We start from the raw sequence: 27,396 nt of genomic DNA on the forward strand, positions 1-27,396 counted from the left end.
ATGATTAAATACAGAATACTGATTTAGGGCACACTTACATATTAAGCACTTGGTTTTAGATAAGCTTTGCTTACAACATCGTACTTAGTTTTCCTAGGAATCAGTATTCCAAACATCAGATGAATAGGCTAATTATATCATACAAATAAGGGTTTTTTAAATAAAGTTAAAAATAATAAAATTATAAATGGACATACGGACTTTCTGCTGACTATTATAAACTTGGTTCACTATCCAAATCATACCAAACTACTACAGGAATCATCATACCAAGTTTAAAATCGATAGGACACTTCTAAACTGCCTAAATTAACAAAAGAGCTTACGGACGTACGGACGAGCGTACAGATTCTTATAATTGAAAAGCTTAGCTCTTAAAAACGTGGAAAATAATGATTTAATTTCCCAGTCTTTGCATGGAAGTCCTAACTATGGTTGGACCGGATACTTTTTTTAGCCGGATACCCTGCTGTTTTCTAATGCCGGATATCTTTCCAACGCCGGATATCCGGCAAATTACTGGATAACCGGATTTCCGGTATCCGGATAGTTTCAATAGCAATAGTCCTAGTCCTAACTAATTGTTTATTTTCTAGGTTCGTCTCTGCTGTGGCTAACAATGGTGACAGATTTTACTGGGTTTCTCATATTCAGTGTGCTCTTTGGTTCCAGTCTTGGCAGCTATAATTATGTTCTCAAGATGTATACCTACCAATGGTATGTATATGACTTAAAAGTTGGTCTTAATTTTGTTTTGTTTTTAGTAATTGAAAAAGGGAGATTTAAAGAAGTTACTCTTTACTCTTCCAATCAATCAATCAATCACGTGCATTTGTATAGGGAATAAAGATATTAAGGATTGAAGGACCAATATAAAGCTCAAAGGCTTGACACATACCCTTATGTAAAAGATACTGGTAAAAAAGGGCTGTCCGTACCTAAAAATCTTGCTAACTGTTAGCCCGATTAAGTTTTTTTTTGAGGTTCAGATCCTGTTAAAAAATAGCCTAAAACTTGACTAAAATAGATTCAAAATATATAGTATTCTAGATGTAAAACTCATGTTTTAGTCGTTAAAAGACTTTAAGTTAATCCGACAGATTTCCGAAGCCAATAAAACGAATCAATTTCATATTTTGTTCATTTTACTATCCGCTGAAAACTGTCTATAATACGATGCGATAACTATTACAGAACTTTAACTGGAAAAATTTAATATTAATAATTTCTATTCAGGCTTATAAGATACAGTTTGTGGAAAGTGGTTATGTGTTATTGACGATAATATCATAAAAAAATAAGGATGAAAACACCCAAAAAAGCGATGCTATTAAATCAACTATGTAAAAACGAACATTAATTTAAGATATATATGCCAAATTGTTTATACACTTAATGCAAAATTGCTTAAATGCAGGATACTTTTTTAGGACTTGCTAACAGTTTTAGAACTTGATCTTAGAGCTGCTGATATCGTAACGTGTAACGTACGGATTTACTTGTAACTATTATAGAGTTGCAAGGCTATATAAATCTTACCTTATTGTTACAGGTATCTTCACGTAAAGTTTGAAATCGATAGGAAAATTCTAACATGTATAAAAAAAGGACGGACGGACTAACCTTAATTATAGAAAAGCTTCGCTTCTAAAAAACAATATTTGAACAAGTTATTGACGTAGATAAAAACTAAATAAGATGAATTCTCAATATTAATATACGTAAATAGATTTTATCAAGGAGGGAGGGGACATTAGACTGTTTATTACAAAAGTGCCCAAAGTTTTAAAATAACTTTTCCCTTATTCTTTGGCTTAACAACTTTGGGGACATTTGCTGAATTTTGATTGGATGGTTCATGAATATAATTTACAAACGGAGCAGTTTTGTGTGTTACCATTGGGAATGTACATTGATTTATCGTCAAGTGTGTCTTATCCCTTTAGATCCCTGAGGTTGAATACTTGAAAAGCAAGGACGACAATCCTGTAACTAGCATCGCAAATCTTTCAATTACATTAACAGGATGTCTATCTGCGTGCTTGTGTTTCTGCTTTTAGAATTCACAAAGCGTTGGACCTATGTATAAGGTGAAGCTTCTTATAGGTCCAGGGAATAATTGTATTTTTGTTGTTGTTGGAGGGTACCTTAACCCTCCTAAAAGAATTCACTTTGGAAAATAAACACATCTCCAATATTTATTAACTGTTTCTTCATAAAACTAAAATTAAATAAAAATGCTCGACTCACCATGGTAACATATAAACAAGGATGACAACATCCACGAAAGCGAAGCTCTGAAACGGTAGGACAAACGAAAAAGAACACATGTAGATTGTCAGTTTCAAGAAATCAGCATGCAAAGTTTAAAATGATAGAACATTTCTAACATACATATACTATACGATGATGCTGTGAGTATTGGTGCAAAAAATATGACGTAACAAAAAAAATTAGCCAATGAGAGGCCACTATAAATTTTACCATTGGTCAATAACGGTCTCTCATTGGCTAATTTTTTTTGTTACGTCATATTTTTTGCACCAATACTCACAGCATCCTATACGATAAGAGCTATCTTTTACGGACGGACGAAAGAACCGACCGTAATTATAGAAAAAGTTCGCTTTTAAAAAGAAATATGACATGTATGTATTGGCATATATTGGAATTGATACATGTCACGCGCCTGATATACATATAACATATATTTTTTCAGCATACGAGCCAAGCACTTCCCAAGAGCATGGAGTTTTGTTCAAGGTAGGTTTTTATAAATAATGACGTCAAATGTACACTGGCCTATCGTTGGTCATTTGTATTGTATGACGTCATTTTTTATTAGACACTATACGTTGTTTCGAGGATTTTTATTAGAATAGCGCACTTTATAAGTCTGAACTGTATGTCAATAAGTCGCAAATTTATTAAATAGTAGCTGCGCTTCTATTCTTTATTTATAAAAGTAACAGGATGTCTGTCTGTCTATATGAGTGTCTGTACTGTAGCTTAAGACCTCGCTAACCACTGGACTGCCTTGTTTCTTTTTTTTTACAATGAAGCTTCTTATAGGTCCAGGAAAGGTTTATACCTATTTTGGGTACGCCCATTTTCCTAAAGAAAAATAGATTAAAACCATCCTATGAAATTATTAAGATTTCCTAAAAACGAGAACTTAATCTTTTAGTAATTATCGTAATCTTAAGTTACTCTATAATTGTTAGAGATCAATTTACAAATATATATTATAATTTGATAAATTTTTCTAGTCTTATTTAACTACATATAATAACTTATCATTCTGTTAAATCAGCTTTTCAAGTGTATTTTGAAAACTAGTTTAAAATAATATAGAAATAAAGTTACATAAGGTTTTAAAAAAATGTTAGATGTCAAAATAATTTCTGGTCGAACCACCAACCCGCAAAAATTTTAAAACATTTTTTTTTGCTATTATTAAGTAGGATTCGGTAATGTAATGTGTAATGGGATATATTTATGTTTTGGTGAATAATGGGGAGGGGGTATATGTGATCCACTTGTCAATTAGAGGGATATTACCTTTTAGATTATAGTATAAGTGCGCAGTTGTGACAATATTAGTTTAAAAGGCTTCTACTTAAATAAACTAAAATGTTAGGGTCAGACAACTGCAGCGATGTCGTTAAAAAATGACTTTGAAGGAAAGTATTTAAACGAATTACAATGAAACGGTAATTATAATCCATAAGTTAAAGGAAACAATATTAGATATTTTTGTTATTTTGAAAAATCGGTTTAAAATAAGAATGTATTTTTTCTTTCAAAAGATTCTATTTGTGGTCCATTTTTACAAAAAGTGAAATTGCTGTAAAATCGGCAGCCGCAGGTTGCGGCTGTCTAAATCTGTCAATTACTTTTTACAGTTTTATAATTTTTTAGAAATACTGAATTTTTTTTTATAAATTTATCATTCATTTTGTGTTATTTTTATACATTGTTTTAATCATCTATCTTATATGATTTGAAATATTTGATTTGAACAAAGCATTTGACACATCAACTAAATTCTAATATTATTTCTTTTGTTAGTAAAACATCTATCATAACATATGTTTTTTTCAATTTACATAATGTTATTAATAATTAATTACTTATCTATATACTTGCGGCTTCGCCCCTAGCATCTAGGGGCTTTTTTCCCTAAAGGTTCAGGGGAGAATTCAAATTTTTTTTTACATTTTTTTAGATATTTTCTGTATTTTATAACTATTTATAACATTTTATAACTCTTTATAACTTGTTATAACTGTTTATATTTATCTATATTAATTTATATTTTCTAAACCCTTCAAATTTTTTCTCTTTTTTAATGTTTTTAAAAATTTCTTTGCCATTAGCCTTTTTGGGGCTTCGCCCCCACAGGAAAAGGAAGGTTTTACAATCTTTTTGAATTTGAAAAAACAAAGTTTAAAAGAAGAAAAGAAATTTAAAAAGAAGAAAAAAATTAAAAATATAGAAAAGTATAAAAAAATTTAAAACATATATAAAATTATATAAAAACTTAAAAAACATTAAAATTAGAAAAAAATACGAAATTTTTTTTTTTGGAGGAAATATTCATTTTTTGGGGGGTTTGGGGTGTCTCACCCTCCAAGAAAATTGCTTAAAACCACCACAGGACCGATAGGTATATACCCTGAAGAGTAGAATCCAATCGATTCAGTTGTTACTGAGATCTTAAGCTTTAGACAGACATCAAGCTACTGGTTCCACGACAAACGTAAGAGTCCCAAACGTCAGAGTGGAAAAACATCAGAGTGGACAAACGCAAGAGTCCCAAACGTCAGAGTGGGACAAACGTCAGAGTGGGACAAACGTCAGAGTGGGACAAACGTCAGAGTGGGACAAACGTCAGAGTGGGACAAACGTCAGAGTGGACAAACGCAGGATTTTTGGGACAAACGTCAGAGTGGACATTTTATAAGTAAAACGTATGAGTCTCGATTTTATAATCATTAAAGCGCTGCGGCTAGGTAGGCCAGGGTGCTGAGTGCTGCAGCCAGAGTCATTTTCTTTATGATTAGGTTAGGTTAGGTTATAGGCTAGGGGGCCGAGCGCCCGCGGCTAGGCAGGCTAGGGGGCCGAGCGCTGCGGCTAGGTAGGCCAGGGTGCTGAGTGCTGCAGCCAGAGTCATTTTCTTTATGATTAGGTTAGGTTAGGTTATAGGCTAGGGGGCCGAGCGCCCGCGGCTAGGCAGGCTAGGGGGCCTAACTGTCTATTTTTTGTCATATAATTAAAATAGCATAGACTCTGATGTTTTACTTAAGCAATGTCCACTCTGACGTTTGTCCCACTCTGACGTTTGTCCCACTCTGACGTTTGGGACTCTTGCGTTTGGGACTCTTGCGTTTGGGACTCTTGCGTTTGTCCACTCTGACGTTTGGGACTCTTACGTTTGGGGTAGGACCAAGCTACTTTGTATTATAGATATCTATCTATCTAGGTTCTAAGTGTCTACCTATCCTGATTGGTACACCAATAACTCAGCTTATAAATAAGGTAGGTGCATTTTTATTTGCTAATAAAAACAAGGATGACAACATCCATAAGTAGCGAAGCTAAAAAATTCTGGATGAACATCCGGAAAAATTAAACTAAAATAAATCACGAAATCTTTTAAATTTTATATTGTGAAAATCTAGGAATCGATCTAGCACCCCAACCAATAAGCAAATGTTAACAAAACTTTGTGGAAATATGTGATATGTAAACTTATTTAATCCCTGAAAATTTCAGCCGTCTATCTTTGAATAGGATTCGAGAAAATCGTGAAAAATCTAGGAATCGAACTAGCATCCCAACCAATAACCACGTCTCAATAACACTTCATAGAAGTTTGCAGAATTTGAATGTATTTAATCCCTGAAAATGTCAGCCATCTATCTTGAATAGGATTCGTGAAAATCAAGAAAACTAAAAATTCTAGGAATCGATCTGGCAACCCAATTGATTGACTAATCTAAATGAATCTTGTTAAAAATAGAAAGAATATAATTTTATTTAATCCCTGAAAATTTCAGGCGTCTATCTGGAACAGGACCCGAGAAAATCACGTTTTTTCCCAAAACATTTCAGACGGACAGACGGACATTTCAAATTATAGAGTAGATTCCCTACTAAAATTTTCTTCTTAATTTCTTCTCTCATAATTTTTCAAATATTATTTTGGAAAGAATTTTTATTAAAAAAATATTTATATCATGCAGTGAATATTTACGAAGGGATCTGGAAGGGCAACACTATTGTTTTCATAAAAAAATTATTGAAATTTTTACATCCATAATAATGACACATAAAATTACCCCTTCAGTAGATCAAATTAGTTGTAAGAACGTTTTAACACTCAACTTAATAAACCATCCAATTAAAATTCAGTAAAAGTTGTGGAGCCAACGAAAAAGAAAACCCTAATCTAATACTTTGGGGACTAGTGTAATAAACAGCCCATTGTAAGGGAAAATCGCCGATTTTTAAATTAAAAAAGTAAACGAAGACAAATAAACTTTCAAACGCCCAACTATGAAATTCTTCACGTTTTAATATTAGAATAAGATATTTTTATTGATATTCTATTTTTATCAAATCAAAAATATTGGAGAGAAAAAATAGATTAAACTACGTACCCTTAATGCGATGTTCTATATAACACAAAGCTTGATTTTATTTTTCATTGAAAAGTTATTTTCGGACCAATAGACCCACTCTAACTGTGGAGAAGCTTTTCAGTATGGCTTTGAAACCGATTAAAATCCGATGGTATAGAACCCGTTCTAAGCCATACTGAAATATCATGTATCGCATCGTATTATTGCCAATTTTCTACAAATATTAAAATAAAAATCATAACATTAATACGATGTGACAAATTGTTGTTTTTATATAATTTATTTCGAGTTAAACATGAAACAAACTATGAATTTATGTATTTTTAAATGTTTATAATAGATAAATTACGAATTACAGAATATAAATCATGTACATTTGAAGTATGAGATATTATTTTTTTGTTTTAATAGAAACTCAAGAAAATCATTAAGAAAATCAGAATTTAGACCCATATTATTTAAAATTGATAAAGCAGATTTTACAACAAACAATGATTGAGAGAAACAGTTTAGAATGGTCCATCTTGATAAACATTCATCTTTACTAATTTTTAATGAGCGATCTTTGGCAATTAGAATTAGCAATGATAGTTGAAAAAATATTTCATTTTTAGCAAATATAGGGTACCAAACATTAAAAAGATAAAAATTTTCTTTGAGATAAATGAATTCAGGGGTGTCATTATTAAAATAATAGTCTAAATATAAAGCAAGTGCATTTATAAAGAATTTTGGGTAAAGGCAAAAAAATAATGAATGTTCTATACTACTTTCTACATTACATAGATTACATTTGGTAGAGTCACTATGACCAAAAAGACCTAGTTTTCGTTTTGATACAAGAGTGCGGCATATTTGTTCAAAAAAGAAACTTTTAAAATATAGGGGTAGAGGAAGAGAGAATAATTTATTGAAACTCAATTCAAAAGACTCAGTGTCAGGGAAAAATAGACCATCTCTCAAACGAGTTTTTATTGCAGGATGTTGTTTTTTGTGACAAATAACTGTACCTATGACAAAATCTCATATCAAAATTTAATTTTTGTATTTTAAAGATTTTAAAGAAAATTAGTTTAATATAAGTTAGTTATAGGCACACTAATTGAAAAAGGAGGCAAAATTGTTATTCTTTAGAAGCAATGTACATTTTCTTTTAAAAATATATATTCTCTCTTTTATTTATAATCAATAGAAATATAAACGGACATACTTGCATTAAAACATATTGAGTAGCTTCGCTACAAATGTAGATTATTTCTTTATTAGTATTCAAATAGCCGACGTATAAACATATTTCTTATGACAATTCTGATCATTTTCATAGGAAATGGTGGGATGGATATAAAATACTTGGATATTTTGAAGAGGGAGGGGACAATGGACAATTGCAATATCCCCAAACTTTCCTAACAGCGTTTTCTTATTCGTTGGCTGAACAACTTTGGGGACTCCAGTGAATTTTTAATGGTTGATTCATTAAGTTAGGTATTCAAACGTTTCAACCACTAATTTTAATCTACTGAAGAGGTAATTTTGTTTATCATCATTAGGGATGTGCATCAATTTATCGACCATTGTCATATCCCTTAATATCCATTAATATAGGCTAAAATTATTATTCTCTAATTTCTAAGGAAGTCTAACGTTGACTAACAAATTGTTACTCTCATTTTACTATTCATTTTTGGTATTTATATAATACAGCAGATATATAATTGTTTAAAAACAAGGATGACAACATCCTAAAAGCGAAGCACTGAAACGGTAGGAAAAACGTACATTAACACTTGTATAGTGTCTACACTGAATAATCAGAATATAAAAGTATAAGCGTCGAAGCAAAATTGTAAGTATATTTGTTGAAAAACTGCTTGATACAGGATAATGTTTATTGACATACTTACATTTTTAGGACTTGATTATAGAGTTGCTTCGCTTATAATGTTGTTCTTTGTTGTCCCAGGAATCAATATACCAAAAATCAGATCAAAAGGATAATTAGATAACATAAATTTTTTTTGTTAAAAAGTAGAAAAATCCACAAGTTTAAAATGGATATACGAACATTCTGGTATTGATTATAGAGTTGCTAAGCTTTCTAAATGGTACCTTACTACTACAGGAATCATCGCGCAAAGTTTGAAATCGATAGGACAATTCTAACATGCTTAAATTAATGAATAAAAGCTATCTATCTCGGACGGACGGACGGACCGACCCTAATTATACAAAAGCTTCTCTTTTAATAACAATATCTCTATGTAAGTGTGTCTGTCTGTTTTGTTTGCCTGTACCAAAGGATATCTTTGACCGCTCAACCTATATGGTTCTCATTTACATCGTAGGTTCTACTAGTTCTGGGAAGTTTTCTAAAACTTTTTTTAAAAAACTAAAATTAGAAATGGGGGGTGGGCTGGACATCCCACTACGCCCACCAATACCACTACTAGAGGTCTCTAGGGGCGTAGCTGCTAGTATAAGCCTTCGAATCAGCCTTTTTAGAGATCTTATAAAACACACAGATTTGAAATTTTATATATGATGCTAAAATTTGCCAAAAATATTATAGAGATTGTAGTTACGTTTAAAATTTATATTTGATGTACTGAAATTTAGTTTCCGAAAGTGTACCTAGCTTCCGCGTCCTATCTCAATATTTACTACTAGCTAAAAAAGCTTCAAACTTCCAAAATAAATCAAAATTTGAAAAATTAAAATTTTGAATGTATAATTCGTTTTTACATTCTATCGCTTTTCCCATTCACCGGAGTAGCTGAATATAGCGTTTGCAATTATTGGGTTATCTGCTGTATAACTTTGGAAATTATAGAAGAAATAGGCAATCCATTTTCAGCACATCTCATATTTAGTTGTTTCATCTATTTGTGAGTGTTCCTATTGAATACTAAATCAGGGATCTCAAGGGATAAGACAATGGTGATTAAATGGAAGTTCATACCTAATAATGATACACAAAATTACCCTTTATGTACATTAAAATTAGTTGTTGAAACGTTTGGACATTAAACTTAATAAACCAGCAATCAAAATTGATCAAAAGTACCAGAGTTGTTAAGTTAACGAATAAAAAACGTTTTTAACAGCGTAGCTGCTCTATAGCTAGGGTGTGTAGATGTTTAATCTATTTGTTAGTGTTCCTATTGAATACTAAACACTCTTTAGTAACGTAGCTACTCTATAGCTTTGGTATGTACGTCTTTAGCTTTGTTTAATCCAATTTTTAAGTGTTTGTTTTTAATACTAAATACTTCTTTGCAGTGTAGCTACTTTATAGCTTAGGTATGTACGTATACATACAGGGGATTTGCACTTGAAGGGGTAACACAAGGCAGAAAATATGCTAAAACCATCCCAAGACTTAACTCTAAAAAGCCTAAGACCATTCCAAGACCAAGACTAGAGAACTCTATCTGTTCAATGGTAATCAAAATCTTAAGTTACATATACAAATAACCATAATACTTTATATTATAGGATATTTTATTGTTACAGGAATCTTCATTGATTGGGTTATGAAATTGACGAAGCCCATTTTGTTCCGAATTTGTATCACTTTTGAAAAGTGCGACTCCAGTTACGTCATATTTTTCTTTCCCGAAAAAGGGAAGGGGGGAAGAAAATCTCTTCAAAAGAGATGGGGAAAACCCCCTTTTCTCTCATCTCTTTTTTCCCCCCTTCCCTTTTTTTTCTTTCCCCCTTCCCTTTTTCGGGAAAGAAAAATATGACGTAACTGGAGTCGCACTTTTCAAAAGTGATACAAATTCGGAACAAAATGGGCTTCGTCTATGAAATTATATGTTGATTTTAACTTGGACAACAAAGCATGTAGACAAAACTTGAGATATCCTTATAATGTTTGTGTGTCTGTGTGTTTGTGTGTTTGTATGTTTGTGTGTTTGTGTGTTTGTATGTTTGTAACGAAGGATCTCGCTAACCGCTGAACCGATCGGGTTCTCCTTAACAGGGTAGCTTCTCATAAGTCCCGGGAAGGTTTATAACTATTTTGGGAGGGTACCACCACCCTCCCAAGAGAAATGACAAAAAAATCAAAATTTTTTAAAATTTAAGGGAGACTTTAACATCAAATAAGGTGGTATCGTACATAAAAAATTAACTTTAACAAACAAAAACATTTAAAGTGCCACTAGAGGCCTCTAGGGGTGTAGCCGCTAGTATTAAGATAAATTAAATGAGTAAGCGGTCAAAACTACAAATCACTCCCAAAACAAAAGATATCTCAAAAATAGGGATATTGCAACCGAAAAAATAACTATTTTGTCTCCTAAATTCCAAAAGTCAAATTTGATATTTTTTTTAGCTAAAAGCATGCAATTGGTATTTGTAACCAAATTATCTTATTCGTTGGCTCAAACCATTGGATACTCTTATTGAACCAATAGTTTAAATATAAAGGGGAAATATTGTATATCTTTATCGGGGATTTTCCTTGGATATTGTTTCGGAACGCAATGCCTAGCCGTTCTCGAAATCTTATCTCCAAGCCCTCCGAATGACCAACATAGTGAAGTTTACGAATGTGTATTTATTACCATGAAAACAGTAAGTCTAAAACAAAAATATAAGAATTAATTACATAAAATTAATGGTTATTATTTTTGTAAGATCGAGGTTGCGTGATTTCAATTTAATTAAAAATATAAAATTTCTAAAAAACTTTAAATTGGCACGAAACATATTAAATCGCATCAGAAATTGATAATTTTAGAATAAAATAATCAATAATATAAAGGAAAATATTCGTATGTCAAAACTTAGCAGTTAAATGGTCTATTTATTGAAAAATTAATGATTTAAATTTCTTCATAAAATTGTACCATTCTACGCTTATTTTCAAGAATTAAAAGATAAATTCTTACCACATATGATGTCAAACTAAGCAGGAAGGCTTATTTGAGATATTCCACACATCAGAGCGCATGTATATTCAAGCAATACATTATTTTCATTCACGTAGCTCCTCACGTGGGACTAATCAAAGGAAAAGTGCGCGTTTCTTTTGTCTGTTTACAAGCCACGCGCCGCGCGGAGATAGTTAGGAATGCCGCGTAACACACTCATTCTCTGGGAAATTTGGTGTAAGGAAAAAGGGATTAATGGGTTCGAACTTGCCAGGGAATACAAGAAATACATACCGAAACAGATATTAAATACCTGTATATATATTATGAAAGAAATCAAAGCTCATATGCTGACGTGTTGTTTTGTTTGATAATGTTTTATGCTAATTGACCATTCAAGACTAGGTTGATAAAATAACGGCATCACTATTTTTGTAAATTAGTAAAAAAAAATTTCTATTGGAATATCCCTGTGTGTATAAGCGAAAGCGTGCCTGTATGCAGGAATATAAAGGAATAAGATTACGACCTATAAATTATAAAATTATCCCTTCTTTAGATTACAATTAGTGGTTGAAACGATTGGACATTCAACTAGATGAACCAACCAATCAAAACTCAATAAAAGTCCACAAAGTTGCTAAGCTAATGACTAGGAGGAAGGTTAATATAAAACTTTGGGGACTAGTGCAAAATGAGCTCAGTATCCCCTCCCTTCCTGGCCTAAATGACAAAGTAAAACCAATTCAACCATTTCAGTCATTCACAAACATTTTTTGCATGGATGAAAAGGCAGGGGACAATGGGCTGTTTATTACACTAGTCCCCAAAGTTTTATAATAACGTTTTCTTAGCGTTGGCTTAAAAACTTTGGGGACTTTAGTGAATTTAGATTGGTTGAATCATTAAGTTGAGTGTTCATACATTTTAACCACTAATTTTAATTTATCTGTCTTATCCCTTTAGAACCCTGGTGAAAAGCTTTGCTAAAATCAATATTATCTTCAAATCTTGCGAATGTTGCCTCCCGTGACAGGTGTCTTAGGGGATAAGACAATGCACGATAAATTGAAATATATATATATATATTCCTAATGATAATAAACTATATAAACCCCTTCTGTAGATGGAAATTATTGGCTGTAAAGTTAGGACACTAATAATTCAAAAGAAGTACCCAAAGCTTTTGAATTAACGAATAAGAACACGTGGTTTTATTCTTTGGGTACCAGTGTAATTTACAGTCCAATGTCCCCCCCCCCCTCCATACCTGCTTCCATGTTCATATGCTTTCAGATTTTTCTTTAACTTTTAATAGAAACGGTGCCTCTAGAATCGAAGGGGGAAGAAAAAATGACATAGAAATAGCCCAAAACCAACCAAATACATTAATCCAAAAATAAAATATTTAAAACCTTCCCGGGATCTATATGTAGCTTTCATAAATTGGGGAGAGTTCAAAAGGATCCATAGTTATCAAAATTTTAATTTATAGACACAAAACTTTAAAATATATCCATAGACACAGTATTTCGCCCTTTTAGGGCTCATCAGTATGGCTCAATTCATTAGAGTTAATTTTGCACGTGGCGGGGCTTGAACCGGGATCCCTTAGATTACCAGGCCAACATCCTACCCATTGCGCCATTACCCCATGACGAGTAAGGTATGAAATTTCGACCAGAGAGCTCAACCAACTTATGATGAGTTGGGGGGGGGGGGGGGGGCCTTGCACTTATGGCTAATTAGTAAGTACAGTTTTTCATTCCCCTGAGAGTGCTCTGTTCTCTATTTATTGAAGACTTTTTAAACATTTTTTGTTGCATTACAAATACTTTAAATTTTGAATTTATTTACTAAAAGCAAAACTTATTATTATTTAGATAATTATTTAGAAATAGCGTTATTTAGTGGTCATTGGCCTGTATGATTTTCAATGATTCTCGTACTATGCAGGGAGGAAGGGGACATTGTGCAGTTTAATACACTAGTCCCCAAAGTTTTATAATAACGTCACTTAAATTGAGGTTCTAAACGTTTCATCCACTAATTGTAATGTAAAAAAAGGTGTAATTTTGTGCATCATCAATGGGGATATATATCAATATATCGGACGTTGTTTGATCCCTGCGTTCTAGCGCAGTGTCTGTCATCCAACAGTAATGGTGCAACCTACAGGACACACCGACAATCCCTACTTATGTTGTAGCTACGTTCCTAACAAGTACAATAACAATCAAGACATCACGACTATTGTGAATGGAACGACAAATAAGAATAAAATAAAATCAACATGTAATAAAAGGGAACAAAAAAGTCAAATGCTAGCAAAGCCAAACATAGGGACATATCCATAATACAAAGTAGAACGATGTCTGTTTGTCTGTCCGTCTGAAGCTTTAGATCTCGGTAACCGCTAAACCGATTTGGTTCTACTCTTCAGGGAATAAACCTATTGGTCCTGTTGTGGTTTAAGGCTTTTTTCTTGGGGGTTGTAACCCCACCACTTTGAGCCAAAGTTGTTTTTACGACGTTTTCTTATTTTTTTACTTAACAACTTTGGGGACTTTTAATGAAATTCGATTGGTTGCTTCATTAAGTTGAGTGTAATCTATATGAGAGGGAATTTTGTGTATCATCATTAGTGGGGATATATATCAATTTATCGACAATTGTCTTATTCCTTTAGATCCTTGGATAAAAATAATCCCCAAAAGTGGTTAAACAGCTGGAAAATAAATAAGTAAAGTCATACTATGCTGTCTGTCTATAGCCAGGAAGAAAGGGGTCTGTTAGTCCCCAAAGTTTTTAAATAGCGTTTTCTTATTTGTTGGCTTAACAACTCTTTGGACTTTTATTACATTGCATTGTGAATGGTTGGTTCATTAAGTTGAATGTCCAATAATTGTAATCTACATATGAGGGAATTTTGTGTATCATCATTAGGGATTTACATCAATTTATCGGCAATTGTCTTATCCCTTTAGATCCCTGGTCCAAAGCTCACTTAGCCAAATCATGCATAAAATGTGAAGCTAATGTATAATTCTTTTCAAAACTATGTTAAATGGTGTCATTTAATGTTTAGATATACGGGGAAAAGATAATGGAAGACAAATTTTTTCTTCTAACTATTTTTTCTTAGATCATCAGTCTTTAGGTGTGGCAAAGAGTTAGTAAAAATAAGTTTTTTTTTTTTGAAATTGTTGCACATTTATACCATAGAAAATCCCTATTGAATCTTCATTGTAGGAACTTTTTCTTTGTCCATACTGTATAACAATTTACTGTTCAGTCAACGTAAAAATACTTTTTTCTGCTGATGATATTTATGGACATTATTGTCTTTGTTGTATTTTTGTTTTGACATCCTTGTCAATTTTATCAAGGTGGGAGTGGATATGGGCTGTTTATTACACTAGTCCCAAAAGTTTTATATGTGATCTTATTCGTTGGTTGGTTATATTATCTAATTTTAATGGTTCGTTATTCAAAAAGTGTCAAAACGTTTAAACCACTAATTGTAATCTACAGAAGAGGTAATATATGTATCATTATTGGGGTTGTACATGAATTAATCGGTCATTGTCTTATCCCTTTAGATCCCTGAAATTTTGTACATGACCCAGAAGAAATTAAACAAAAGACTCAAACAGAGTCATACATTAGGCACACTATGGTCTAAAACCATTTTACTGGACAAAAAATCATTACTGATGAACTGTGCCAAAAACATGTAAAATTTTATAAAGATTAGCTCTGAAACGGTAGGACAAACGAACATTGACACTTGTAGAGTGTCAGTCTGAATAAATAGAATATAAATGTAATCGTCGAAACAAAATTGTAAGTAAATTTGTTGCAAACCTGCTTAAATACATGATAGTGTTTAAGGACATAATTACATTTTTAAGACTTGACTGTAAAGATGCTTCGCTTATGACATTGTATCTTGTTGTAATAGGGATCAGTATATCGTCAAAAGGGTTAAAAATCAATGTATCTTAAATGGCCGTATATATGTTCTGGTAAATATTATAGAGTAGCTACGCTATTAAAATCGTACATGTTATAGGAATCATCATGAAAATTTTGAAATCAATAGAACGAAAAAATCTTCATGAAATAAAATTCAACTAAATAGAGGGTCCTAAATGTAAAATTCACACGCACACCACATCTCATCTGTTTAAATGCCCACAGAACCCGACAAATCTTACTGTTTTATCCCTCTGGACTCAGCCTATCATGGTCGCGAAGTTTTTAAATTTTGACACGGGCACAACAAGAGATTCAACAACTGATGACCTGTCCACTGGAGGCTAATCAATCAATCAAGGGACCACACTAAAAAATGTAGACTTTTAGTTCTATCTTTTTGCCAATAATACACCACAGTGTTTATTTTTGCATTGTCTTATTTGTTGAAATACTTTTTAGAAGCGAAGCTTTTCTATAATTAGGGTCGGTCCGTCCGTACGTCTGTAACGGATAGCTTTTTTCGTTAATTTAGGCATGTTAGAATTGTCCTATCGATTTCAAATTTTGCATGGTGATTCCTTTAATAGTTAGGTACGATTTAGAAAGCGTAGCAACTCTATAATCATCACCAAAATGTCCGTACGTTCATTTTAAACATGCTGATTATTTTACTTTTTTAACAACAAATTTTTATGTGATCTAATAATCCGATTGATCTGATTTTTGGTATATTGATTCCTGGGATAACAAAGTATAATGTAATCAGCAAAGCAACTCTATAATCAAGTCCTAAAAATGTTAGTATGTCCATAAACATTATCCTGAATCAAGCAGTTTTTCAACAAATTTACTTACAATTTTGCTTTGACTCTTATACATTTATATTATGATTATTCAGCTCTGACACTGTACAAGTGTTAATGTCCGTTTGTCCTACCGTTTCAGTGCTTCGCTTTTATGGATGTTGTCATCCTTGTTAGACATTGTGTTAAGCATTAGATCTTTTCATGAAAATACCCTTTCTCGAATTTCATTCTTCTGCTAACCTAAAAAGTTACTTTAGGGGCCTAGAAATACATGTACAAAATTTCAGCTCTTTATCTCTACTGGCGACCTAGCGCCAGGCATGTAAAATATCAACAGATAACGGTAGCACGGCGGTTTTAACAATTTCTCAGTAATGTGCAGGTTTTAAGCTCTTCTGCATATTTCAATTTTAACACATAAGGCCAAAGATATTATATCCAAAAAATCTTTTGTCAAAGTCTACTCTACACCTAGCGCCAGTCAGTTTTCTAAAATCATGCATTTTATACCTGTGAAAAATGAAATCGCCAGCGCTAGGTGTAGAGTGGACTTTGACAAAAGATTTTTGGGATATCATATCTTAGGCCTTATGTGTTTAAGTTGAAATATGCAGAACACCTAAATTCACCTTCCAAGCCATTCTCTATGTATTTTAAATTTTTTTATGAAATAACGGGATTTTAAAACTGCCTTTTGAAAAGGCCTAAAAAGTATCTTTTTTTGTCCTTTTTTTCACTGTTTATAGTTGCAACTTATTAAGATATTATTCTCAGTTAAAAAAAAATTGGCACTACCAGCACCAAAACCGGCAAAAACAGGCAGTTAAACTTCTGTACCCCTACTTAACCCCCTAACAGACCCCCCCCCCCTCTATCTCGGCTCCTGTTACAGATAGAGACGTAAAACTTTTTTCTGGTGGTTCATGTGTATCTTTAGAGAAAATTACTTTTCTAGTCATAGCGGTCAGACCGCTCCTTATCCGCTTATTAGCGGCCAGCTGCTAAATATTAAAACTGCTGTAGAGCAGCCAATTTTAAAGCTAAGAAAACCAAATTTTATGACGAACTATTATTTTTTATAACAAAAAAATACCTTTTCTGACCATTGCCGAAAAACAACAAATAACGGAAACCGCCAATTTTGTCGGTAAATGGCGGTTGGCAGCGCCAAATAATATCTTTATCTGTTTATAGTTACAATTTATTAAGATATTATTCTCAGTTAAGAAAAATTGGCACTTCAAGCACCAAAACCGGCAAAAACAGGCAGTTAAACTTCTGTACCCCTACTTAACCCCCTAACAGACCCCCCCCCCCCCTCTATCTCGGCTCCTGTTACAGATAGAGACATAAAACTTTTTTTTGGTGGTTCATGTTTATTTTTAGAGAAAAACTTTTTCTAGGCATAGTGGTTAGACCGCTCCTTATCCGCTTTTTAGTGGCCAGCTGCTAAATATTAAAACTGCTGTAGAGCAGCCAATTTTAAAGCTAAGAAAACCAAATTTTATGACGAACTATTATTTTTTATAACAAAAAAAATACCTTTTCTGACCATCGCCGAAAAACGACAAATAACAGAAACCGCCAATTTTAGCAGTAAAATGGCGGTTGGCGGCACTAATTAATATTTATATCTGTTTATGATCACAATAAAAGACTTCATACAAAAATTGGCTGATTAAAGGACGCCTGCAAGAAATACCACGCTTTAACTACCAAAAGACTGCCACAAGTAGACCCAATACCCCAAATTTAAAGCCTTCAGCTTCAATAACAAAAAAGTTCTAGGCATTTCTAAATAGCATTTCATGAACAATGAAAATTTTGAAAGATTTACAATGCTCATAAAAGAAAAAACAATATTAAATTACCTCGCCTAGACATAAAATTATAATCTTATCTTTGTCAGAAATCTAGATTGCAAGTAACTGATTACATTTTTAAAATAAAAACACTACATTTCATAGTCAAAATCTATGAAAAAAATCGATTTAAATTGCATTTGTGAACAAAAATCATAGCGGAAACAAAGGGAAAAACTACTGATTGGCTACAGTACACTCAATACAACACAAGTTAAACTTAATTTTTTTTAATGATTTTGACTATAAAAATGGGTTTTTTTATTGTAAAAATATAATTAGTTACTGGCAACCTAAATTTATGACAAAAAAAGCTTATAATTTTGTTTCTAGGCCACTTAGTTTAATTTCAAAATTTCTAACATTAGCCTTGAGATTCTTTCAAAATTTCCATTGTACATAAAATGCCATTTTAAAATGCCTAGAACTTTTTTGTTATAGAAGCTGAAGGCTTCAAATTTGGGGTATTGGGTCTACTTGTGGCAGTCTTTCAGCATTTAAAGCGTGGTATTTCTTGCAGGCTTCCTTTAAGGTCCGGAAAGGGGCAACACAGTTAATTGTTGAAACTAATGTAATAGATTTTTATTTTAGTCAGATGCCAGACGCAGACAATGAAATAAATTAACATTTAGAAATATTATCAATTTGTCTTCAAAGGGTTAAAAACAAAATCAAAATATACAAATATAATTTTTTAAAACATCAAGATGATCTTTTCCATCCTATTACATATTATCTTTCTTGTTTTCCTTTTCAAATGCAAGATGTATTTTCAAAATTTAACTGTTGATAGAAAGATTCTGGATCATTGACAGAAAACGAAGTTGCCGGTGATTCTTATGTGCTAGTATGCATAAAATGACTTTAGAAATGTCTTCTGATTTTAGTTGAAAGGTGGATACAATAAGTGAAGGACCTATTTTTATAGTATCTAACAAAAAAAAGTTTATAATCAGTGATAGTGAGAAAAATTGTGTCTATTGTTGTCTTTATATAAACTTTTATAAAATATTTAATATTGATATAGTGTAAAAAATAATTGTAGTAAAATTACCATTCTCCCACTCAAGGATGTCCAATGTGTTTATTAGGCAGGGGGGGGGGGAAGGATATTTTATTTAGGGGGGATAACAGGATGTCTGTTTTTATGTCTCTCTGTACTGAAGGATCTCACTAACTGCTGAACTGATATGGTTCCCCATAACAGGGTAGCTTCTCTTAGGTCCTGGGAAGGTTTATAACTAATTTGGGGGAGGGTAACACCACCTTCCCAAGAACTTGAAAATCTAGGAATCAATCTGATTTGACACACAAAAAGTGTAGAAAAGTATAAATAAATATATATGATTGATCACATGGTACCTTCTGAATAAATTTTGACAAATAAAATAAAAATGAGGGACAACAAAACTTATGTAGTACAATAAAAAAAAATATGGATTTTTTTTGTTATAAAAATAATAGTTTTATTGTACTACATTGTCCCTTTGTTGTCCCTCATTTTTATTTTATTTGTCAAAATTTGCCAATATTTGTATGAAGTCTTTTATTGTGATCATAAACAGATAAAAATATTATTTAGCGCCGCCAACTGCCATTTTACTGCCAAAATTGGCGGTTTCCGTTATTTGTTGTTTTTCGGCGATGGTCAGAAAAGGTATTTTTTTGGTTATAAAAAATAATAGTTCGTCGTAAAATTTGGTTTTCTTAGCTTTTCTTAGCCAAAAAACGACAAATAACGGAAACCGCCAATTTAGGCAGTAAAATGGCGGTTGGCGATGCTAATTAATATTTTTATCTGTTTATGATCACAATAAAAGACTTCATACAAAAATGGCTGATTAAGGTCCGGAAAGGGGCAACACAGTTAATTGTTGAAACTAATGTAATAGATTTTTATTTTAGATAGATGCCAGACACAGGCAATTAAATAAATTAACATTTAGAAATAGGAAGTACAAAGTCATTCCTAATTAGGACAGAAGTCACTGGAAATTGATCTAATTGATCTAAGGAAGGCTACTTATGTACTTCATCTAACAAAATCTAACTTAAGGGAGGTGACTTATGTCCTTTGTCTGACAAATTCTTACATTAGGCAGGCTGCTTATGTCCTTCATCTTGCAAAACTTAGCTTTTATGTCCTTCACATAGCAAAACCTCACAAAACATAGCTTTTCTGTCCTTCACATAGCAAATTATTGCAAAACATAGCAAATTCTTGCAAAACATAGCAAATTCTGGCAAAACATAGCAAATTCTTGCAAAACATAGCAAATTCTTGCAAAACATAGCAAATTCTTGGAAAACTTAGCTTTTCTGTCCTTCAAATAGCTAGTTCTTGCAAAACATAGCAAATTCTTGCAAAACATAGCAAATTCTTGCAAAACATAGCAAATTTTTGCAAAACATAGCAAATTCTTGCAAAACATAGCAAACTCTTGGAAAACATAGCAAATTCTTGGAAAACTTAGCTTTTCTGTCCTTCACATAGCTAATTCTTGCAAAACATAGCAAATTCTTGGAAATCTTAGCTTTTCTGTCCTTCACATAGCAAATTCTTGCAAAACATAGCAAATTCTTACAAAACATAGCAAATTCTTGGAAAACATAGCAAATTCTTTCTGTCCTTCAAATAGCTAATTCTTGCAAAACATAGCAAATTCTTGCAAAACATAGCAAATTCTTACAAAACATAGCAAATTCTTGCAAAACATATCAAATTCTTGCAAAACATAGCAAATTCTTGGAAAACTTAGCTTTTCTGTCCTTCAAGTAGCTAATTCTTGCAAAACATAGCAAATTCTTACAAAACATAGCAAATTCTTGCAAATTTTTGCAAAACATAGCAAATTCTTGCAAAACATAGCAAATTCTTGCAAAACATAGCAAATTCTTGCAAAACTCAGCATTTCTGTCCTTTGCATAGCTAATTCTTGCAAAACATATCAAATTCTTACAAAACATAGCAAATTCTTGCAAAACATAGCAAATTCTTACAAAACATAGCAAATTCTTGCAAAATATAGCTAATTCTTACAAAACATAGCAAATTCTTGCAAAACATAGCAAATTCTTGCAAAACATAGCAAATTGTTACAAAACATAGCAAATTCTTGGAAAACTTAGCTTTTCTGTCCTTCACATAGCTAATTCTTGCAAAACATAGCAAACTCTTACAAAACATATCAAATTCTTACAAAACATAGCAAATTCTTACAAAACATAGCAAATTCTTACAAAACATAGCAATTACTTGCAAAACATAGCAAATTCTTGCAATAAGGGTTCCAAACTCAAAAATGAAGTTTCAGTGCGATCCGACCACCGGTTCTTGAGATATGGTGACCTGGTGTCCTTGGTACTGACGGTAAGATTTGGGAACAGGTTCAAATCCTTAGTAAATTTGGCTAAGTCCAAAAATATTTTGACACTTAGTCAAATTTTTAAAGAAAAAATACCCAGGTGACACCAAGCGTACCTACTGAGAGGACACCAAATCGAAAATATTCTAAGTGTCAAAAAATTTTCGGACTTAGCCAAATTTAGTAAGGATTCGAACCATTACCCAAATCTTACTGTCGGTACCAAGGACACCAGGTCACCGTATCTTGAGAACCGGTAGTCGGATCACGCTGAAACTTCGTTTTTGAGTTTGGGACCCCTATTGCAAGAATTTGCTATGTTTTGCAAGAATTTGCTATGTTTTACGAGAGATTGCTATGTTTTGTAAGAATTTGCTATGTTTTGCAAGAATTTGCTATGTTTTGTAAGAATTTGCTATGTTTTGCAAGAATTAGCTATGTGAAGGACAGAAAAGCTATGTTTTGCAAGAATTTGCTATGTTTTGCAAGAATTTGCTATGTTTTGTAAGAATTTGCTATGTTTTGCAAGAATTTGATATGTGAAGGACAGAAAAGCTAAGTTTTCTAAGAATTTGCTATGTTTTGTAAGAATTTGCTATGTTTTGCAAGAATTTGCTATGTTTTGTAAGAATTTGCTATGTTTTGCAAGAATTTGCTATGTTTTGAATGAATTTGCTATGTTTTGCAAGAATTAGCTATGTGAAGGACAGAAAAGCTAAGTTTTCCAATATTTTGCTATGTGATGGACCAAAAACCAATTTTATGCAAGATTTTGCTATGTGAAGGATCAAAAAGATAGGCCAAATTTAGTAAGGATTCGAACCATTACCCAAATCTTACTGTCCGTACCAAGGACACCAGGTCACCGTATCTTGAGAACCGGTGATCGGATCACGCTGAAACTTCGTTTTTGAGTTTGGGACCCCTATTGCAAGAATTTGCTATGTTTTGCAAGAATTTGCTATGTTTTACGAGAGTTTGCTATGTTTTGTAAGAATTTGCTATGTTTTGCAAGAATTTGCTATGTTTTGTAAGAATTTGCTATGTTTTGCAAGAATTAGCTATGTGAAGGACAGAAAAGCTATGTTTTGCAAGAATTTGCTATGTTTTGCAAGAATTTGCTATGTTTTGTAAGAATTTGCTATGTTTTGCAAGAATTTGATATGTGAAGGACAGAAAAGCTAAGTTTTCTAAGAATTTGCTATGTTTTGTAAGAATTTGCTATGTTTTGCAAGAATTTGCTATGTTTTGTAAGAATTTGCTATGTTTTGCAAGAATTTGCTATGTTTTGAATGAATTTGCTATGTTTTGCAAGAATTAGCTATGTGAAGGACAGAAAAGCTAAGTTTTCCAATATTTTGCTATGTGATGGACCAAAAACCAATTTTATGCAAGATTTTGCTATGTGAAGGATCAAAAAGATAGGTTTTGTGAGGTGAAGGGAGGCTACTTATGTCCTCAATCTTGCAAAATCTTTGTTAAGGGAGGCATGTTATGCCCTTCATCTAACAAATTCTCACATAAGGAAGGCTACTTATGTCCTTCCTAGGAAGGTGACTTCTGTCCTAATTTAGGAATGACTTTGCTTTCTTTCCATGATCCTAGAAATATTATCAATTTGTCTACAAAGGGTTAAAAACAAAATCAAAATATACAAATCTAATTATTAAAAACATCAAGATGATCTTTTCCATCCTATTACATATTATCTTTCTTATTTTCCTTTTCAAATGCAAGATGTATTTTCAAAATTTAACTGTTGATAGAAAGATTCTGGATCATTGACAGAAAACGAAGTTGCCGGTGATTCTTATGTGCTAGTATGTATAAAATGACTTTAGAAATGTCTTCTGATTTTAGTTGAAAGGTGGATACAATAAGTGAAGGACCTATTTTTATAGTATCTAACAAAAAAAAGTTTATAATCAGTGATAGTGAAAAAAATTGTGTCTATGGTTGTCTTTATATAAACTTTTGTAAAATATTTAATATTTATATAGTGTAAAAAATAATTGTAGTAATATTACCATTCTCCCCTTCAAGGCGTCCAATGTGTTTATTAGGCGGGGGGGGGGGGGAGGATATTTTATTTAGGGGGGATAACAGGATGTCTGTTTTTATGTCTCTCTGTACTGAAGGATCTCACTAACTGCTGAACTGATATGGTTCCCCATAACAGGGTAGCTTCTCTTAGGTCCTGGGAAGGTTTATAACTAATTTGGGGGAGGGTAACACCACCTTCCCAAGAACTTGAAAATCTAGGAATCAATCTGATTTGACACACAAAAAGTGTAGAAAAGTATAAATAAATATATATGATTGATCACATGGTACCTTCTGAATAAATTTTGACAAATAAAATAAAAATGAGGGACAACAAAACTTATGTAGTACAATAAAAAAAATATGGATTTTTTTTGTTATAAAAAATAATAATTCGTCATAAAATTTGGTTTTCTTAGCTTTAAAATTGGCTGCTCTACAGCAGTTTTAATATTTAGCGGCTGGCCGCTAAAAAGCGGATAAGGAGCGGTCTGACCGCTATGACTAGGAAAGTAATTTTCTCTAAAAATACACATGAACCACCAGAAAAAAGTTTTACGTCTCTATCTGTAACAGGAGCCGAGATAGAGGGGGGGTCTGTTAGGGGGTTATGTAGGGGTACATAAGTTTAACTGCCTGTTTTTGCCGGTTTTGGTGCTGGAAGCGCCAATTTTTTTTTAACTGAGAATAATATCTTAATAAGTTGTAACTATAAACAGTGAAAAAAGGGACAAAAAAAGATATTTTTTAGGCCTTTTCAAAAGGCAGTTTTGAAATCCCGTTATTTCATTAAAAAATTTAAAATGCATAGAGAATGGCTTGGAAGGTGATTTTAGGTGTTCTGCATATTTCAACTTAAACACATAAGGCCTAAGATATGATATCCCAAAAATCTTTTGTCAAAGTCTACTCTACACCTAGCGCTGGCGATTTCATTTTTCACAGGTATAAAATGCATGATTTTAGAAAACTGACTGGCGCTAGGTGTAGAGTAGACTTTGACAAAAGATTTTTTGGATATAATATCTTTGGCCTTATGTGTTTAAATTGAAATATGCAGAAGAGCTTAAAACCTGCACATTACTGAGATATTGTTAAAACCGCCGTGCTACCGTTATCTGTTGATATTTTACATGCCTGGCGCTAGGTCGCCAGTAGAGATAAAGAGCTGAAATTTTGTACATGTATTTCTAGGCCCCTAAAGTAACTTTTTAGGTTAGCAGAAGAATGAAATTCGAGAATGGGTATTTTCATGAAAAGATCTATTAAGCATGTTTAATAGTCAATATGTTACTTTTTGGTATCTGTGTTTTGATACTTTTAGCTTTTCAATTTCAAGTTTTAATCATTTTTACATTTCACATACAATTCAGAGGGTAGGTAGGGGAGAAAGGTATCTAAAGAGATAAGACAATGACCGATAAATTGATGTACATATCCAATGATGATTTACAAAATTACCCTTTCTGTAGATTACAAATAGTGTTTGAAATTTATGGACACTCAACTTATATTGAACTAACCAACCAAAATTAAACAAAAGCCCCAAATTGTTACTAACGAATAAGAAAACGAATTTTAAAAATTTGGTGCCTGTTTAATAAACAGCCTAATATACCGATCTTGTATTTTTTGCGAAATAGCACTTAAACTAGCATTTACCCCTACACTCTAGGGACGTTGCTTGTAAAACAAGGATGACAACATCCATAAAAGCGAAGCACTGAAACGGTAGGACAAACGGACATTAACATTTGTATAGTGTCAGAACTGAATAATTAGAATATAAATGTATAAGAGTCGAACCAAAATTGAAAGTAAATTTGTTGAAAAACTGTTGGATACAGGATAATGTTTATGGACATACTTACATTTTTAGGACTTGAATATAGAGTTTCTTTGCTTATAACATTATACTTTGTTGTCCCAGGAATTAATATACCAAAAATCAGATCAATCGGATGATTAGATCACATGAAAATTTGTTGTTAAAAAAGTAAAAAAATCGACATGTTAAAAACGGACGTACGGACATTCTGGTAATGATTATAGAGTTGCTACGCTTTCTAAATCGTACCTAACTACAAAAGAAATCACCACGCAAAATTTGAAATCGATAGGACAATTCTAACATGTCTAAATTAACTAAAAAAGCTATCCGTGACGGACGGACGGACGTACGGACGGACCGACCCTAATTATAGAAAAGCTTCGCTTTTAAAAAGGGGTGTCAGGAATATAGCCTTAAACCATCATTACTTCTTTATAATTTGAACTATTGTCTTTGGACCTAGCCATATATATTTCTGTGAAACGATTAGTTCTAAGAAGGGGGCATACAGATAGATATCCTATATATTTTTGGATGGGTTACTCTTTTTAAATTAATATTATTTCAAGAGTATTTTTGTTTTGGTACTTTGATCAAAATAGATCTTGTTTATAATCTACAATTTTAGCGTCGCGTCGCATCACGAACTTTTTTACGGATTTAAGCTCTAATTGTTAAAATCTTTTATCATACAGTAATGTTAAGATTTGAGTAAAGAAATTAGTCGATGTAAAAAAAACCAGGGATCTAAAGAGTTAAGACAATGGTCTATGAATTAATATACATCTCCAATTATGATTTAGATAATTACCCCCTCTGTAAATTACAATTAGTAATTGAAACGTTTGGACACTCAACTAACCAACCAATCACAATTCAGTAAAAGTCCCTAAAAATGTTAAGCCATCAAACAAGAAAACGTCATTAAAAAACTTTTAGGGCTAATGTGGTATGAATAACAGCGGCTCAGTAATTTTTGTCATAAATTCACTTTACCTCATGTCCTCTCTCTCCCCAATTAAACCTAAATATTTAATCATCTTTTAAAGACCGGATGATTTGGATGTAGAATAACAGAAAAATAGTTCTAATATCGTTATATTGTTAATTTCTTATAGTTAAAAATCTACGAAAAGTTTTTTTTCAAAATAATAAATGATTTAAAGACAGTTTAATCTGAAAGTATTTAAGAACAAAATTCGCTGATCTTGCGCTATTAAAAAAACTGACTATGGTGTGCTTTTGATTCCGTACAAAAATATTTTGATAGAGATAATCACAAAAAGAAATTCTGAAATAAAATATTAGCAATGAAATCAAATTCTTGGTCTGATTTCGCGGTAATATTAATTTGCGTTTTTGATACTTAGGCGCGTGGAAATGATAATATACATACATCTTTATTTGATAGAGGAGAGATATTGCACCTGAAAATGGCAATATGCCTCCAAGAAAAAATGACATTCATTTTATTGGCATATTAAAACTTTGTACATTGAAGCACAGAGAAAAAAACATATTTAATTTTTTCTTAGGATTTATTTATCTTAAATTGGCTTACACCTGAAAAATAAACATTTTAAGACTTGCTTATTGTTATGACGTGAACATTAGCAAAGCATGACAAACCAACATACAGAACATTTAATTAGCAACTTTGTTAACTAATGAATGAATGAATATGTATTTCGAATCTGCATGAAACAAGATTACAATTTTTTAGAAATTTATAATTTACATAATTTATATTACATGCAGACCAGGTTCAACCCCCCTCCTATGATTTAATTCAATCAGTGGAGTCTTACAGCTGACCAGTTCCAATTTACAAAGCTACAATTTGAAGTGCTTAAAAGGTACACTAAGCTTAAGAAAACACGCAGGCTTCCTATAGGCAGTTAATAAATTTGGCTAGTTTGCTGGGACACTAATTTAAATACGTTAATGCAGATTATAGTTTAATTGCCAAGATTCGTGTCAC

The 27,396-nt window shown here is 32.3% G+C and overlaps 1 protein-coding gene across 1 annotated transcript in view; it reads left to right on the forward strand.

Moving 5' to 3' along the window:
- Window positions 1-27,396, forward strand: part of LOC145304098 (monocarboxylate transporter 10-like) — a 68,543-nt gene that overhangs the window by 35,519 nt on the left and 5,628 nt on the right. Inside the window, exons 12-14 of the mRNA XM_080145859.1 lie at window positions 597-717; window positions 2,720-2,763; window positions 5,486-5,541. Coding sequence (XP_080001985.1) covers window positions 597-717; window positions 2,720-2,763; window positions 5,486-5,541 — 221 coding nt within the window. The remainder of the gene's footprint in view (window positions 1-596; window positions 718-2,719; window positions 2,764-5,485; window positions 5,542-27,396) is intronic.

Source organism: Acartia tonsa, chromosome 13 (assembly GCF_053477335.1).
Source record: "Acartia tonsa isolate MP-2025a chromosome 13, ASM5347733v1, whole genome shotgun sequence".
Classification (NCBI taxonomy): domain Eukaryota; kingdom Metazoa; phylum Arthropoda; class Copepoda; order Calanoida; family Acartiidae; genus Acartia; species Acartia tonsa.